This window comes from Cephus cinctus, unplaced genomic scaffold, assembly GCF_000341935.2.
Source record: "Cephus cinctus unplaced genomic scaffold, Ccin1 Ccin1_scaffold0935, whole genome shotgun sequence".
Lineage (NCBI taxonomy): Eukaryota > Metazoa > Arthropoda > Insecta > Hymenoptera > Cephidae > Cephus > Cephus cinctus.
In genome coordinates, this window is record NW_014333502.1 from 639,165 (window position 1) to 653,487 (window position 14,323).

General features: G+C 38.1%; 3 protein-coding genes across 12 annotated transcripts; 2 read left to right on the forward strand and 1 right to left on the reverse strand.

Annotated features, from left to right (window-relative positions):
* The first annotated feature begins 1,562 nt into the window (after positions 1–1,562).
* LOC107271323 (protein zyg-11 homolog B) lies at positions 1,563–6,357 on the forward strand. 8 transcript variants are annotated; one of them, XM_025088560.1, is made up of 12 exons: positions 1,563–1,694; positions 2,006–2,105; positions 2,445–2,501; positions 2,600–2,788; positions 2,890–3,112; positions 3,174–3,368; positions 3,418–3,833; positions 3,916–4,079; positions 4,156–4,544; positions 4,615–4,984; positions 5,052–5,391; positions 5,480–6,357. In XM_025088560.1, the coding sequence occupies exons 4-12, from the start codon at positions 2,656–2,658 to the stop codon at positions 5,626–5,628; spliced, it is 2,379 nt and encodes a 792-aa protein (XP_024944328.1). In that variant the 5' UTR covers positions 1,563–1,694; positions 2,006–2,105; positions 2,445–2,501; positions 2,600–2,655; the 3' UTR covers positions 5,629–6,357. The 8 variants fall into 8 exon arrangements, with proteins under 8 accessions (XP_024944328.1, XP_024944331.1, XP_024944330.1 ...); XM_025088563.1 differs by having other exon boundaries at positions 3,934–4,079; XM_025088562.1 differs by having other exon boundaries at positions 3,418–3,827.
* A 93-nt stretch (positions 6,358–6,450) lies between these two features.
* LOC107271328 (UV excision repair protein RAD23 homolog A) lies at positions 6,451–9,973 on the reverse strand. Its single transcript, XM_015747197.2, has 6 exons — positions 9,742–9,973; positions 9,555–9,627; positions 9,144–9,303; positions 8,857–9,069; positions 8,450–8,781; positions 6,451–8,372 (listed from the first exon to the last, which is right to left on the reverse strand). Exons 1-6 carry the CDS (start codon positions 9,805–9,807, stop codon positions 8,089–8,091), a joined length of 1,128 nt encoding a protein of 375 aa, XP_015602683.1. The 5' UTR covers positions 9,808–9,973; the 3' UTR covers positions 6,451–8,088.
* A 394-nt stretch (positions 9,974–10,367) lies between these two features.
* LOC107271329 (cell cycle control protein 50A) lies at positions 10,368–14,126 on the forward strand. 3 transcript variants are annotated; one of them, XR_001538592.2, is made up of 5 exons: positions 10,368–10,724; positions 11,098–11,925; positions 11,989–12,154; positions 12,546–12,799; positions 12,983–14,126. XR_001538592.2 is itself a non-coding variant. In XM_025088569.1 (5 exons), the coding sequence occupies exons 1-4, from the start codon at positions 10,673–10,675 to the stop codon at positions 12,556–12,558; spliced, it is 1,059 nt and encodes a 352-aa protein (XP_024944337.1). In that variant the 5' UTR covers positions 10,368–10,672; the 3' UTR covers positions 12,559–12,603; positions 12,983–14,126. The 3 variants fall into 3 exon arrangements, 2 of the variants coding, with proteins under 2 accessions (XP_024944337.1, XP_015602684.1); XM_025088569.1 differs by having other exon boundaries at positions 12,546–12,603; XM_015747198.2 differs by lacking the exon at positions 12,546–12,799 and having other exon boundaries at positions 10,372–10,724; positions 12,983–13,551.
* The last annotated feature ends 197 nt before the right edge of the window (positions 14,127–14,323 follow it).

Genomic DNA, 14,323 nt, shown 5'->3' on the forward strand with positions numbered 1-14,323 from the left:
ATCGTTTTAACCCAGTACTATTCTGAGAAGTATCCGTTTAACAAAAGTACTATAGCAATAGCATACTGTAGTGTACACTACCTCAGTGGTATAGAGAACCTAGTGTCTAGAGCTGTACGGCTCAAGGCACTGTTTTATTTTTTTTCTTTGGTATTCGACAAGCTCATTCAAATCTGGCAACAAGTTAACCATGGACATATCCAGCTCTGCAAAATAGATACATACATACATTAGTCAGAGGTTGATAATTCATTTAAATCTCTTTATTCGCATCAAAAACGGGTCTCTGGAATATTTGCATTGAAATTTTAGACCTTCTGGACCATTCCATTTAACGGCAGAGATACCTCGTGACATACTGTATACATATATGAGGTCAATACTAATTTTATAGTTAAGATCCTTGGAAATATCTAGGAATTCATTCGGATTTTTTTCGTAAATAGTAACTTTGTGTAATATGCCATAGACATCAGTCTAGGATAAGTGCCAACAATAACGGTGGGGATCTCAGATTAAATGGAGAGAGCTACCTTCACTTGATTTCATATTTCTGAATAACCCGTTATATCTGTACATCAGTAAGTATACGTAAATGATTATCGAAAAAGAAAAATAAGAGAGTACAGTAAAATTAAAAGTCTCCCTTTCCTTGTAGAATATTCCAAGATTATGGTTAACAGAATCCTTTATTGGTCTAACATTCTTCAAATATTGTATCGTTGCCACTTGTCAAACTGTACTACCAATAACCATTATGAACCCTTTGATAATTACTACGTATGTAGGCTTTTTATACGCTACTGGGAGACGCTGTGTATGTACTATCGCTTTGCATAGTTCTTTTATATTTTTTAAATACAGTATGATTCCACACAATGTTCTGTACATACCTACGCGATACTACTGCGTTGCAATTACCGTTACTAACTTTTTTATGCCGTCAGATACTTTCTTTTTTTTTTGTTATAGCCACAGGAGACACGGTTTGCTGATTCTTACGAATTTATCATTCAATGCTAGCGCCGTAGAAGTATGTACATACACTAGTACGACCCTGTGTTGCATTCATAATCTGTTTTTCTGTTTGTCATGCCGAAGAAGTCAGGATCTTTACGGTAACATACACGACACCACGTATTTGGAGGCGCAGAAACTGGCTGCATGAATTATTGTAACAATGACTGATTTTTTTTAGTCATATGTTTAAAGAGTTGAAGCTGTAAATTTCCTTGGCGGTTAAACAGTTAAAGTAAAAAGCAGCGCATGACACGGGGTAAACTGTCGTACGCCGAATGCAGTTTACTACAAGGGAAAAAATCGATATGTCAGGAATTAAAGCACAGTTTTCTATGTTAAGTAAAAATAGTACCTGGAGGATATTCAGAAATTAGTACTTATTATTAAGAGTTTCTGGTGATTTTAAACCTTGGCAATGGTATCAGCAGATACGAAGGATTCTACTACAGGAAGAAAACTGTTTTGATAAATCTTAGTAACGAAGAATCAATCCTGGTTTTATTATTCGGATGACAAAAAGACCAAACGCATATAAAGAATTTAAAGCGTTATGCATTCTAAATAATATATGTATGTACTTACTTCCTGAGAGATAAGATGCATATATATCATTTACGTCATTGATACAGTGTGGTGCTGCCATCGTTGCAAGACTATCGAAATTATGGGTTCAGGTTAATAAAACCAGTGCTACGTATATATATTTTGGATTTTTTAAACATATCTTGCTCGAATTCTGAAATCATATAATCAATTGTTAAGTTTCGAGTATTATTCATGATTCACGTGATGCATACGTGAATCTAAATAATGCCATCGCTCTTCCCGATTAATTGAGAACTTTCTACAACTCTCAGAAACTCGCTTTTATCATTCTGCTCCTCTTTGTTTCGTTTCTTATTTTACTTTTATAGTCTTTCCTTGGTCCTCTTCGTTTAGAGTTTGTACATTTGAATATGCATGCTTAAAGGGACTTTTTCTTTAGTGAGATTTAACGGGACCGATATGGGCTGATAGGCCTGCATAGCCCTAGTACGACTATTTTGACAGCTGCTTCACTATCCAACATGGCTACTCTATGCAAGGTGAGTGTAGTCCAATTTTTCATAGCTTTTTCCTCTTGTATTCTTATGACTTTTAAGCTCATTCTCATGCTTCTGTTAATGCTTGTACCGGGTATGATTCAATGTCATAAAATTTGGTGATGAAGAATACGCTGTTTAGTGAAAATCAGTTCTTATCGAATGCCCAGCTATGATCTTGATATATATAGTCTCTTTTTAGTTGTAAGAGGATACGTCGATTTTTTTTGGGATGCAGAGAAAGTTGTTGACGTTTTTGGGTGCTGTTATGTAATTGTTTATTTAATATTAAAATGTCGTATGTTATTGGTTCATCACGTTATTCTGTCCCTTTGTGCATAGAATCAGTACTGACATTGCGATCCAGATCTTCAAGATTATCGAATATTCATCATGAAGGTATTATTGTGACATTACCTTGTTTGTATTCTTCTGGCTTTTCTTTACTTTGGGATTGTTATGTGTGTATACGATCCTTGAAAGACTTGTGTTTTCAGGATTCGTAAGGCACAACTCAATATCTTGAGAAGTAACGGCACACTTGAGGTTCAAGATGTTTGAATCTCCTAGGAGTTTACAGGAAGTCTGTGTTGACTTTATATGTGATAATGTTCATGCACTGTGCGATGTTCATCCTGCAGAAGCTATTGGAGGAACATTTAGTTCTTTATGTACTGCTGCTGTTGGTGAGTATGATCTTTCTATTTGAATAGGAAATTTGTACCATTGACTTTTTATTTGTTTCATTTTCATCTTTTAAATGATTTTGAAATTATTTTGATTGTAGATGACCGGTTGGGAAGTCCTGCCTATTTAACCGCGACAATTGCAGCTAGCTCATTAACCAGCAATGCTGTAGCCTCTGGCTCTTCTTCCAGACTCAGTTTTAAAGATCCTGATACCTTTTTGCCAACTGAAATATCTGAGCAGCTCCTTTACAGCCTTTGCGAAAAGAAGGCTCTCTCTGATTTGACTATCACCTTGTTTGACTCAAAAAGCACTAGATTAAGGTACACTGTATATTTTATGAAAATACAGGAAGAAAGTATCTAACTTTACTTTACTCTATAGACATGTGAGACTCAAAGATGCTTCGAGCCTCTCTGCGAAAGGCTTGAAGATACTCCGTGAGCACAAAGTCATCGACTTAGAAGTAAATGGTCTAAAAATTACTGTCAATGATCTGATAGGTTGTCTGGGAGATTGGAGTTTGGAAAATCTACGATCATTGAGTGTGGCTAAGGGTAGTTTTATGGATTGTTCTCGGTAAGTCACCTTAAAATAAGATTGAGCGCGTTGGTCTTATTTGTTTCAGTAATCAATCCGTTTTTAGGTATTGCGTTGTTGTTGCCCTTAATAAATTACGTGCTCTCCAAACTCTGAACGTATCTGGAACAGAGTTTAATCGGCATGGGTTGGAGATCGTTGTCGAGGATCTTCCTCTCCTGGAGAACCTAGACATTTCTTGCACTAGAGTCGATGACATAACACCCCTGAGAAAATGTAAAGATCGACTGAAGAGTCTTTCTATGTACAATCTAAAAATAAGTGGCTGTGGCAATTTGATATCCGTCCTGCTGGAGTTGAATGAACTACGCAGCCTGGATATCTCCGATGAGAAGGATTCGTATGCCTTCGAAATGTTTGCACCAGTCAGGTCGAAAATTACGGATTTACTTAGAGCTGTTAATTGTATGCCACACCTGGCCAGTCTCGACATATCAGGTAGAAGTAAATATAATAGAACCTGGTTCATCTTCTCTTAGTAAAACGACTTCAGGCGAATACTCTATGCAACCCGAAATGTTTTAAGGACCTCTCCAATTTACAGGCAAGGACGAGATAGACACAAAAGATCTAAAAAGATTTATTAAAGCCCATCCTGACCTCAGGTTCTTGGGCCTCGTGCATTCGGATGCCTGTTACGATGATAGTCTTATCAACCCCATGCATGAGGATTACAAACCTGATCTAATTGTAAGTCACTCGCAAGAACCAGTTGTTCATAAAATTTTTTTCAAGTTGCTTATTTTTACAATTATTTTTGCTGCAGGTCAGTGGAACTGCGACAGAGACTCAGATCCTGGAGTCACTTCGACGCTATTGGTGTCGTCCCATTTACGTACAGAAGTGTCTTTACAATCTATTTCGGCTAACACCAAGTTTCTCCGAGGCCAGAGTAGACGTACTAAAACTTGTGGTGCTTGGGATGAAAGCTCATCCCCAGGAGTTTCGTGTCCAAATGGCTGCTACGGCATGTCTTTATAATCTGACTAAGGGCGAGCTTGCTACAAGAATTCATCCATCGATATTGAAGCAGATAGTGGATCTGACATTAACAGCTATGGAATCGTATCCTAATCACTACCAGCTACAGAAGAATACACTGTTGACCTTGTGCAGTGACAGGATTTTACAGGATGTGGCGTTTGATAAATATAGGTTAGTATATAGCTAGTTTAATCAGTTTAATATTTGATGAGTAAGAGGATTACAACAATATTTCTCTCAGGTGCGCACGGCTTGTAATGAATTGCTTGTCAGCCTTCGATGATACTTCCATGAACCGGATGTCTGTAGCTATCTGCTCCATCCTGGCAGCAAAGATTTCGACCTTGGAAACATCTATGCTAGGAGCACAACCACAATACATGTCAAAACTCCTAACAATGGTGCGCTCGAAGGTCCAATTGAAATGTGTTGACATCACGATGAAATTTACACTGAGTGCCCTGTGGAATTTGACGGATGAAAGTGCGACGACGTGTAAAGTCTTTCTCGAAGAAGGAGGTATGGAGCTGTTCCTCGAGGTTCTGGAAAATTTTCAGGGTGAATCCAGCGTGGAGACTAAAGTCCTGGGGTTGTTGAATAATATCGCAGAGGTAACGAGATAACATTGACGAACATCTTGTACCAGGTTCCTCTTGGATTCTAAGTAAACTTCCACAGGTCAGGCATCTTCGCCACAGGCTAATGCAAGCCAGGTTCATAACGATGCTGTCATCCCTTTTGGATTCTGAGCATATAGACGTATCCTACTTCGCCGCGGGTATAGCAGCTCATCTCCTAAGTGATGGACCAGAAGTATGGACAGTGGTACCATCTCAACCGACAAGAGCCCAACTATTAGATCAGTTGGCGAATGCAGTGACAAACTGGCAGACACCTCAGGGTGAAATGGTAGCATACAGGAGTTTTCAGCCCTTCTTCCCTCTTCTTCGATGCTCCGAAGCTTACCCTGTGCAGCTCTGGGCCGTTTGGGCCATTCACCACGTCTGTACAAAGAACCGTGAGTATCTTTTGCAAACACACAACCATAATACTCGTTGCCATAGTTTCAATATTTTTTATAAATCTTCTTCATATGCATGTTACAGCAAAACGATACTGCGGTATGCTAGCCAAGGAGGGTGGTGCAAGAATCTTGGAGGTTCTTGCCGAAGAAAAACTCGACGGTGGTACTCAGCCAGACGTAAGATCCCTGTGCCGATCAATCCTGGATGCCCTGAACTCTCAGCCATGCTAACATTACTCTGAGAAGAGACCCGGGAACCTTTGGTACGCTAGTCAATTTTAATCCCTTGACCGATTTGCGAAGTTCTCTGATCATCGTCATCCAGAATGATCCAATTGGAAAGGAAACAGATGCATAAGAGTATGCTACACCCTTCAGCTTAGTCAGGATGATACTCTATGAATCCCCGAAATCAGTAAATTTCCACAATTAGAATCGGTAACAGCCACGTGGATGATCGCGTTACCTTCTTGCTGATAAATTCTTAAACGATCTCTAGCGATCGTTATTGCCTTGTTATTAATAATAATAGCGACGTGCGCGTCTCTGTAAATTAGATAGCTAGCATCTCCAGGAAGATCGATATACCCGGACTTGAATCACCGTCTGAGGAACTTCTACTAGTGACTACGTTCCCTTGTCGAAAAGCCACCTAAAATATCCGGGTAATTGTGTTGAGTATCCTGGAGTACGTTATATAACGTTTAACGTTAATCGTGTACGACACACAAGTGATCAATTATATCTATTAAAAGAAGATTAACCCTGTTATTATATAACGGAGAAACGGAGTGCGGAAGAAAGAAAAATGTGAAACGTGCAATGAAAAGAAATTATACAAAAATTACAAAGATATCTTATGATGACAAGAGAGAGGGAGAAAGGTAGATGGTTGTTTAAGAGCGACAAAAAGTAACAGAAAACAAAATAAACACATAAAAATGCTTTTTCAAAAGGAAACACCAAAAATCTTATTAAGATGAGGCGTAGGATGTGGATTTGTTTACTGTGCTTGAAGGAATGATCATTTGGGTTTATTATTTACTATTTCTATTTTTTTTGAAAATCTTAACGTATTTATTCGTTCTATGTAAGTATTACAAGTGGTTTTTTTTTCTGGGGATATTAACAGAGACGGGGCTGAGGTCTGCTTCAACGTGGTTTTACGCGAAATTCCATTTTAAATAGCAAAAGGGAAGGCGAGTTACGTAATAAGTAGGTAGATAAGACAATGAGTGAGACGCGGAGGAAATTAATTGAAATGAAAGAGAAAATGAGGAAGATACCGACTAAAGTTAAAGGAGTTAGACGACAGAAAGAGAGGAAGAAAATGAAGAGATAGAGATAACTTTGTTATATATATATATATATATAACAGGTGTGTGTGTTTCTCTTGTGTGTTTATATTATACATAATGCAAGGGAAATATAAGGACTCGCCTTCTCCTCCGGACTTCTTCTTTCTTTGTGACTTTTTTATAGTTTTTGTTTTAATTTTTAATCTACTATTTCTCCATAACGTTACTGCATGGGAAACTCGTGATGTTCAAATTATTATTATTGTTACTTTGCATCGTTAAAGGCCGATATCAAGTTGCGAGGGAAAGATAAAAAAATAAAATTGTTAATTCAAATTCGGGTTAAATGTCGAAACGAACGGGGATCTATAATATAAAGAAAAACCAGAAACGATTAACGTGCCAAAAAGGCTACAATGTGTTATGTGTCATTCTATCTATATAATTTGTCATTCATATATTTATATATATTTATGAATAAATATATATATATGTATATATGATCAATAATAGTATGCTATATCGCCATGTTCGTCGTGTAGTTTCTATTTCTTGTGAATTTCGTATGTTTTACTCGTTCAATGCTAGTACGTAGTAATTGTATTCATTCTATATAAAAAAAAAAGCAATTTGGCTATTGTTTAGTCCAATAAGAAAGAAAAGAGAGAGAAAAGGATAGAATAAGGCAAAACGAATGCCTAGACTGTCTTGTGGGAAAAAAATTAAGAGTGATCTCCATCCTTATGCGTGTTTGCAGTCTTTTGGGTCCCAACCGCAGTGCTCCGGTGCGTCATCTGGAAAGCCTAACCGTAGAATTATGCACAAGGATGAGCTCAACGTCCCAATGTTGATGGTTATCTAGGCGTTTTCTCCTCTTCCTATTTGTTTCTCCGCTATAAGCAATGCGTACAGAAGCGAGTGCCCCCTTCCCCATTCTTTTTCTTATAATTGTTTTCCATCTTTATTTTTCAATAAAGACAGAGGAGACCACGCACGGCAATGTTCGAGACGCTCATCATATTTTTGTTTTCATCCTAAGATTTCTGGTCGATTAGATGCAGAGTTTAACCGGTTAGGCGCAACACGTAATCGGCATTGTTTAAGGTTAGAAGTCAGCGTGACGTGGAGACCATTCTGAGCTGGGTACTTTGTTATCGACGGCTCGGGATCTTCCAGGTCGTGGCTGCATATCGCGGTCCACTTATTTTACGCAGATGAAAGAGACACGGAGAAACAAGAAACCCAGACAGAAAGCTCAACACGGTACAAGGTAGACCTCCGTCCAACAGCACCGCCCTCTCTCTAACGTGTACCTTATACTCTAACTCGCAAAGTCTCCGGGTCCGCGTTCGTGCCACCGTCGCCACTACCGTATCCCGCTACAGCTGCTATCTCAGTCGTCGAGGTTCTGCGAGAGCAGAAAGTTGGCAGCCAAGTTCTCGTTCTTCTCACAGGCGAAATACGCCTGGACGACGAGGTGCTCCGGGAAGCCGAGTGCTTTCAGCCTTTCGATGGCTTCCTTGTCTTGTGGTGTTACCTGAATCACACCACCACCGGAACCTGCACCAGCACCCGCGACTGTACCACCTGATAAGCCACCTTGCGCCGCCGCCGCCGCTGCTGCTCCTGTTGCTGCACTTACTGGAGCACCCTGGGCTCCTGCCCCGCCAGTCGGACCTACTTGGATGAAGGATTTCTGGTGGTTATTTACATTCATTAAGGCAGGGTGACATATTCTAGAGCTTTATACTCACCGGGTTCATTGAGCATGCGGACAAAGGCTTCTTGGTTTTGCGAAATCATCTGCAGTAACGCTGGATTTGTTTGTCCGATTTGCTGGAGTACAGCGTTCAGGAGTTGAGGATTTTGCTGGATTACTTGACGCATTTGCTGAAACTGTGGCTGAGTGCGTAAAAATGCCAATGGGTCTTGACCCTGATCTGCTACTGGATCCTGTGTCTCTGGAGAATCCTCTAAGGGATCTTCAAATAGCTGTGCTGGAATTCCTGTTAATAGGTATTCCACTGCTCTGTCAGGATTGTTAAAACTTGCACGTAGTGCTTGTTCAACCTGCTCTCTCTCGTACCTAATTCACATAAGGGAATATATTAATCCAATAAAGTTACTACTTTTTTTTTGTGAATTGGTACTGTTATCTCACCCCATGTCCATTATATTGTTCACCATTGTATTATATTCTTCCCCCATGAGCAAAGCACTTTCGGCTTGACCTCCACCACAACCAGGAGCTGCCACTGCTGCAGCTACAGCAGCTGCCGCTGCCGCCGCCGCAGCAGGTTGTTCCTGCTGCAGAACAGCAGCAGGTCTAGATGTTTCTTGGACTACAGGAGCAGGGGCAGGTGGTACTGCAGTGCTAAAAAAAAAAGAGGTACCTATAACATTGACAAACTATAATTAAAATATTCTAATATCAGAAACAATATATACCTCTGGCTTGTGTGTTCTTTGCTACTGTCTCCTTCAGCTTGTTGCTCTTCAGTAGTACTAGCTGCAGTTCCTGGCTTAGGTTTAGTAACCATAACAACTATAAATTTCTTTTCATCAATATTATATTCACTTAGTGGCTCCTCATCGGTTAATATCTTGCCTGAAAATAAATAACATTTTTCCTCAACATCTACATAAGATTCCAAGATATATTTTAACTTAAAAAAAAATATTTATTAAGTATCCTAAATTTTTCTTCTCAACTATAATAATCTTCATAGATCCAAGTACATGAGTCAGCACATGGTTCAAAAATAAAGAGCTATACAGTGAAACTTAGGATGACGGTACGAATATCGGATAAATCAGAAACATGAGAGGTTAAGTAGCAACCAGGGCGCTGACACATACCGGCGTAAATAAGTTTCTGATGTTGAGCCGGGAAGCCTTTTTGAGCTTCAATCTTATCTTTCAGCTCCTTAACCTGTAAACAATCATCACATTAACAATATTATCCCTTTGTTAAATATCGAAATACCGTATAAGACCTCCTCTAAGATCCAGAAAATTATGTCGTATCCATCCTCCCCGTACTCACCGTTTTCGACGGTTCTATCTCAACAGTGAACGTCTGCTGCTGGAGGTTCTTCAACGTCACGATCATCTTGACCTCCTTTATTAGCTGACTTTTATATTGATATTCCGCGATCCGGGCACGCGTTTTATCGCGTATGTTCGCCAACCGAGACACCACCGTGTTTTGGCGAAGAACTTTTTCCGGCGATGATTCGGCACTGCTTCGACAATTTCCCACGGATTCACGATGAATGCGACATACTCACAAATATCAAGGTTGATTGTGCTGCATTCTGTACCAGTTACAGTGTACTAAACTTAAATAAAACAAAACGACTTTGGACAACAATTTCCAATATATTACTCTGACATACTTAATTAATGAATTTGAAGCCTGCGTGAAAAATTCATTTTAATCTAAACTTTAGTAAAGTATTAGTTATATTATACAAATGTGTTATAGTGCTTGGCACCAATTTAATATTTCATTTTATATTTATCAGGAATTCAACTTTTTTCATTATGGTGAACAATGCAACTGGTCTTTGTGAACGCGAGTATTTTATAATGCGAATTTAATTTAATTTTATTTAATTACATCATAAAATAGAACAAGATTTATTTGTTTGTATGTAAAACAGGAACTTCCTTAGAGACGGCCTTATGGCAATTTGTATTTCAACCTATGTGCGAATGACAACTCTCATTTAGGAGTTCAATTATGATTGAGTCTGATCTGTTTGTTATTTGGCATTATTGGGAATGATATTGCGAGGAATAAAGCCACCAAAGCGTAAAGAAGAATTCTTCATTCTTCAGAAGTGGTGCTCAACTTGTTTAGTGTGATCCAATGAGGAAATCGCAAGCCTGCGTTTATTATAAATGGCGACGGTGTAGAACAGAGTAGCTGTCAGAACTTGTCAGTCAGAAGGCAGTTTTGCTAATCCAAAGAAATGACGAGCGTCAGTGAAACCAGTTCATTGCCAAAGACTAAAAAACCCTCGGGTAAGTTTAAATTAAATGTTTTTGTATGTTTTTTCGCAAAATCCAGGTCGAATTTATTTGGTGAAATACATGAGGCTTAGCATCCCTTGAACATTACATAATTCCACAGGGTTTTATTGATTTTTAAAAATCATATTTCTGTCTATGAGTAATTGTGTGTATCTTGTCATTAAACTACGTATTTACTTTTTTAGTTTATGAGTTAGTTATGTAGAGTAATAGAGAAATTAATTTTCTTCTATTTTTTTAACTTGATAACTTATCTTGGATTTTGTAAATATCAGTGTCCAGTGTGACTAACTTGACTTAGTCATCAATAATTGCTTGTCTTATGTTAGTATTTCAGTATGATTATTTGAAATTTATTTTACAGACAGTGCTTTCAAGCAACAACGATTACCAGCCTGGCAACCCATCCTTACTGCTGGCACAGTACTACCAACATTTTTTGTCATAGGAATTGCATTTATTCCAGTCGGTATTGGACTGCTATACTTTTCAGATGAAGTTAAGGAACGTTCTATTGACTACACTAATTGTATATCTAATAATACAGAGAGGGATGGAAACTTCACTAAATGTTCTGAACTAATCGAAAAAAATTCTACGTTGAATTGCTTCTGTTCCTTGAATTTTACCTTACCATACGATTTTGGTGGTATGGTTTACATGTACTACGGCCTTACAAACTTCTATCAAAATCACAGGCGCTACGTAAAGTCTCGTGATGACAATCAGCTTTTAGGCAAATTGAGTGATGTGGTATCTAGCGATTGTGAACCATTTGCCTATGTGGAATCTAATGATATTAAAATACCCATAGCACCATGCGGAGCCATAGCAAACTCTTTGTTTAGCGATGAGCTGACACTTTTCTCTGTAAAACATAATGATTATGTACCCTTATTAAAAACTGGTATAGCCTGGCCATCAGATAAGAATATCAAGTTTCGAAATCCTGATGGTAATCTGAATGATACCTTTAAAAACTTTGCCAAACCAAAAAATTGGGATCGTTATATATATGAACTGGACACTGAGAATGAAGATAACAATGGTTTCCAAAATGAGGATCTCATAGTCTGGATGAGAACTGCAGCACTACCAACATTCCGTAAACTCTATCGTAGAATCGATCACACACGATCAGGATTTACTGATGGACTTCTGGCTGGAAACTATACTCTGCATGTAAAATATTGTGAGTACAACAGATCTAAACGTCATCTAACAGACCATAACTGTGTTTGTACTATCGTTACAGCATACACTGTGTCTACCTTTGAAGGCACTAAAAGAATGATATTAAGCACGACTTCCCTTCTTGGTGGCAAAAATCGTTTCCTTGGTATAGCATACATCGTAGTAGGCTGTGTATGTCTACTTCTTGGGATAGCATTGCTGATAATACACATAAAGTGTTCAAAGAGGTAAGAAAATTTAATATTTATTTTATCTAACAAGATATCTTTTCTTTCCATTATTTCTATATACAACATTGTAAATTGGTGTAAATAGTAGAGATTCTTTACATAAGCTCGTGCTGGAAACCACAGAGAGTACCTTTATTCTGAGGAATATCTGTACATTTAATTAGTGATATGAATGTCAAAGAGCATTTGGACATTTCCAGCACCGAGGCTTGAGCAGCACTTCATGGACGTAGCGTGCTATCGAATTTGGCTGTTAATTATCATCATATATAATTCATCAGCTTTCGAAATTTTCTGTGTTGAGATACGTTCGCTACGTCATAATGTAAAAAAAGGATGCCAGGATGACAATTAACTCTTGTATATTGTGTATATGTATGTTACGCAGCAAACTAATGTAAAGCTGGAGCCCAAGAAAGTATCTTTAGGGCTACCTAATTGTTCTTGTAAGTGTTCGTTGAATTGTGTTACGTCAATACCCTTGTGTAAGAATCAAATGAAAAGAGAACACGTGAAAACCGACTCAGTTCAACTTAAGAGGATGACGAGAATGGTCGCGCCTTAGGGCACCTTACCTGTCAGTTTTAAAAAATCCTGGTGCGCTGCCAGATCCCTGCGACTCTCAAGTAGAATGTCGGAATGGTAATGATAGATTATTTTTGTGCATGTCCCAGCATGTAAATTTCTGCGACTTATTCCATCGTACTGTATACTTAAGTGTCCAAGTAATAACCCCTTCATGCTTCGTTATATCAAGATTCTTAGCTGGGAAATATTTGTATGCCTCTGGAGTATCCATATTAAGTATTATACCTGTCGTTACAGCACGAACGAGATAATCAACGTGAACCAGAACACGCCATACCAGTGAAGGAAATCTCACAGGAGAGAAATGATACCTATGCATTTATTGATTATCCATCATTCTGCAACATGAAGACTCATGTTTGTACATGATCATCCACAGGAGACCTACTCTGTAGGCAATAGATAAACAAATGCTGTATAGTCTATTTTTCTTTAAGCATTCACAAGTCTGGCAGTGCCTTAATTTATTAACTGGGAGTTGTACGGTGTCACTTCCTATTATTTGATATCTTAGTATAAGATTAAACCCTGTTGACAGGGTGTGGTAGTAGTAAAGAACAAAAAATAGACTAAAAGAATGAACTTAATGAAAAATAAATCCATTACACGCAATACGATAACACGTATCGATGTTCATTAATTATCTCGTGCAATGTTACCTAGTTCCACTACATTTGGCTGCACAAATTCGTCAGTATTTATTAACTGTGTTTTATATATTTTAAGTTAGATAGTTAATTATATTAAGGTGCTATGGAGTAACACATACACACACACAAGAATATTAAATATACTTTGAATCTTTACCCCCTTCTTGCCATTTGGTTGGATATATATATATATGCTTTGTTCACGGAGAGTGAAAGTGAAGTTTGAAATTTAGGGGAAGTCCCGCCCATGAGCTTCCATTGGTCTCCCATATATAATAGAGTACTCCGCCTAAACCTATTGAATTCCTTGACTTCGTTTCCATTTGACATTTTAACCTAGTCCCCTATGTACGCTCCATCTAACCTAACGGAGAAGCCTAGTCAAGCTTTAAAAGGTTTTTACAAAAATAAAAAAGCAGTCCAAAGAAACTGGAACATCTGTGCATTCTCAAAATTTAAAAGTCGCCATGCTGTCTGCAACTCTACCAACAGTTGGTCGACAAATACAAGCAGTTGGACACCTGTTCTTTTGTCATTCTAATTTTGGTTATGTCATCTTTCTTTAATAACTTTTAATCAGCACAATCAATTACGGCTTAGATATTTAACAAACATTTCCACAAACATGCTTGGATGGTAGAAAATATCAAATAATTCAGTTCGATATCTGAAAAGTGGTAATATCTGCATGTAAACAGAGATAAAAATAAAGAATAGAATCAGGAATAAAACCAGCATAATAATGGTTAATCGAAGTTTTTAATACCCAGATAATAAAATGATAGTTCAGCTTTCAAGGGTAAATTATCGACATGGGGTGGGAGAGATAATACGAATGTGGGTAGCGGGGATAGCTGATTGTAAGTAGAGGGGATATCTATAGGTTTTTGTTTGATCGTTTATGACGTCAGTGGTCTTGCGACCAATG

Coding starts and splice junctions, on each gene's coding strand:
- LOC107271323 (XM_025088560.1), top strand. CDS start 2,656: ATGTTTGAATCTCCTAGGAGTTTACAGGAAGTCTGTGTTGACTTTATA. Junction 3,113..3,173: donor TCAAAAAGCACTAGATTAAG/GTACACTGTATA, acceptor TTTACTCTATAG/ACATGTGAGACTCAAAGATG. Junction 3,369..3,417: donor AGTTTTATGGATTGTTCTCG/GTAAGTCACCTT, acceptor TATTTGTTTCAG/TAATCAATCCGTTTTTAGGT.
- LOC107271328 (XM_015747197.2), bottom strand. CDS start 9,807: ATGATCGTGACGTTGAAGAACCTCCAGCAGCAGACGTTCACTGTTGAG. Junction 9,304..9,554: donor TCAGAAACTTATTTACGCCG/GTATGTGTCAGC, acceptor ATTTATTTTCAG/GCAAGATATTAACCGATGAG. Junction 9,070..9,143: donor AAAGAACACACAAGCCAGAG/GTATATATTGTT, acceptor TTTTTTTTTTAG/CACTGCAGTACCACCTGCCC.
- LOC107271329 (XM_015747198.2), top strand. CDS start 10,673: ATGACGAGCGTCAGTGAAACCAGTTCATTGCCAAAGACTAAAAAACCC. Junction 10,725..11,097: donor AAAGACTAAAAAACCCTCGG/GTAAGTTTAAAT, acceptor TTTATTTTACAG/ACAGTGCTTTCAAGCAACAA. Junction 11,926..11,988: donor TACTCTGCATGTAAAATATT/GTGAGTACAACA, acceptor CTATCGTTACAG/CATACACTGTGTCTACCTTT.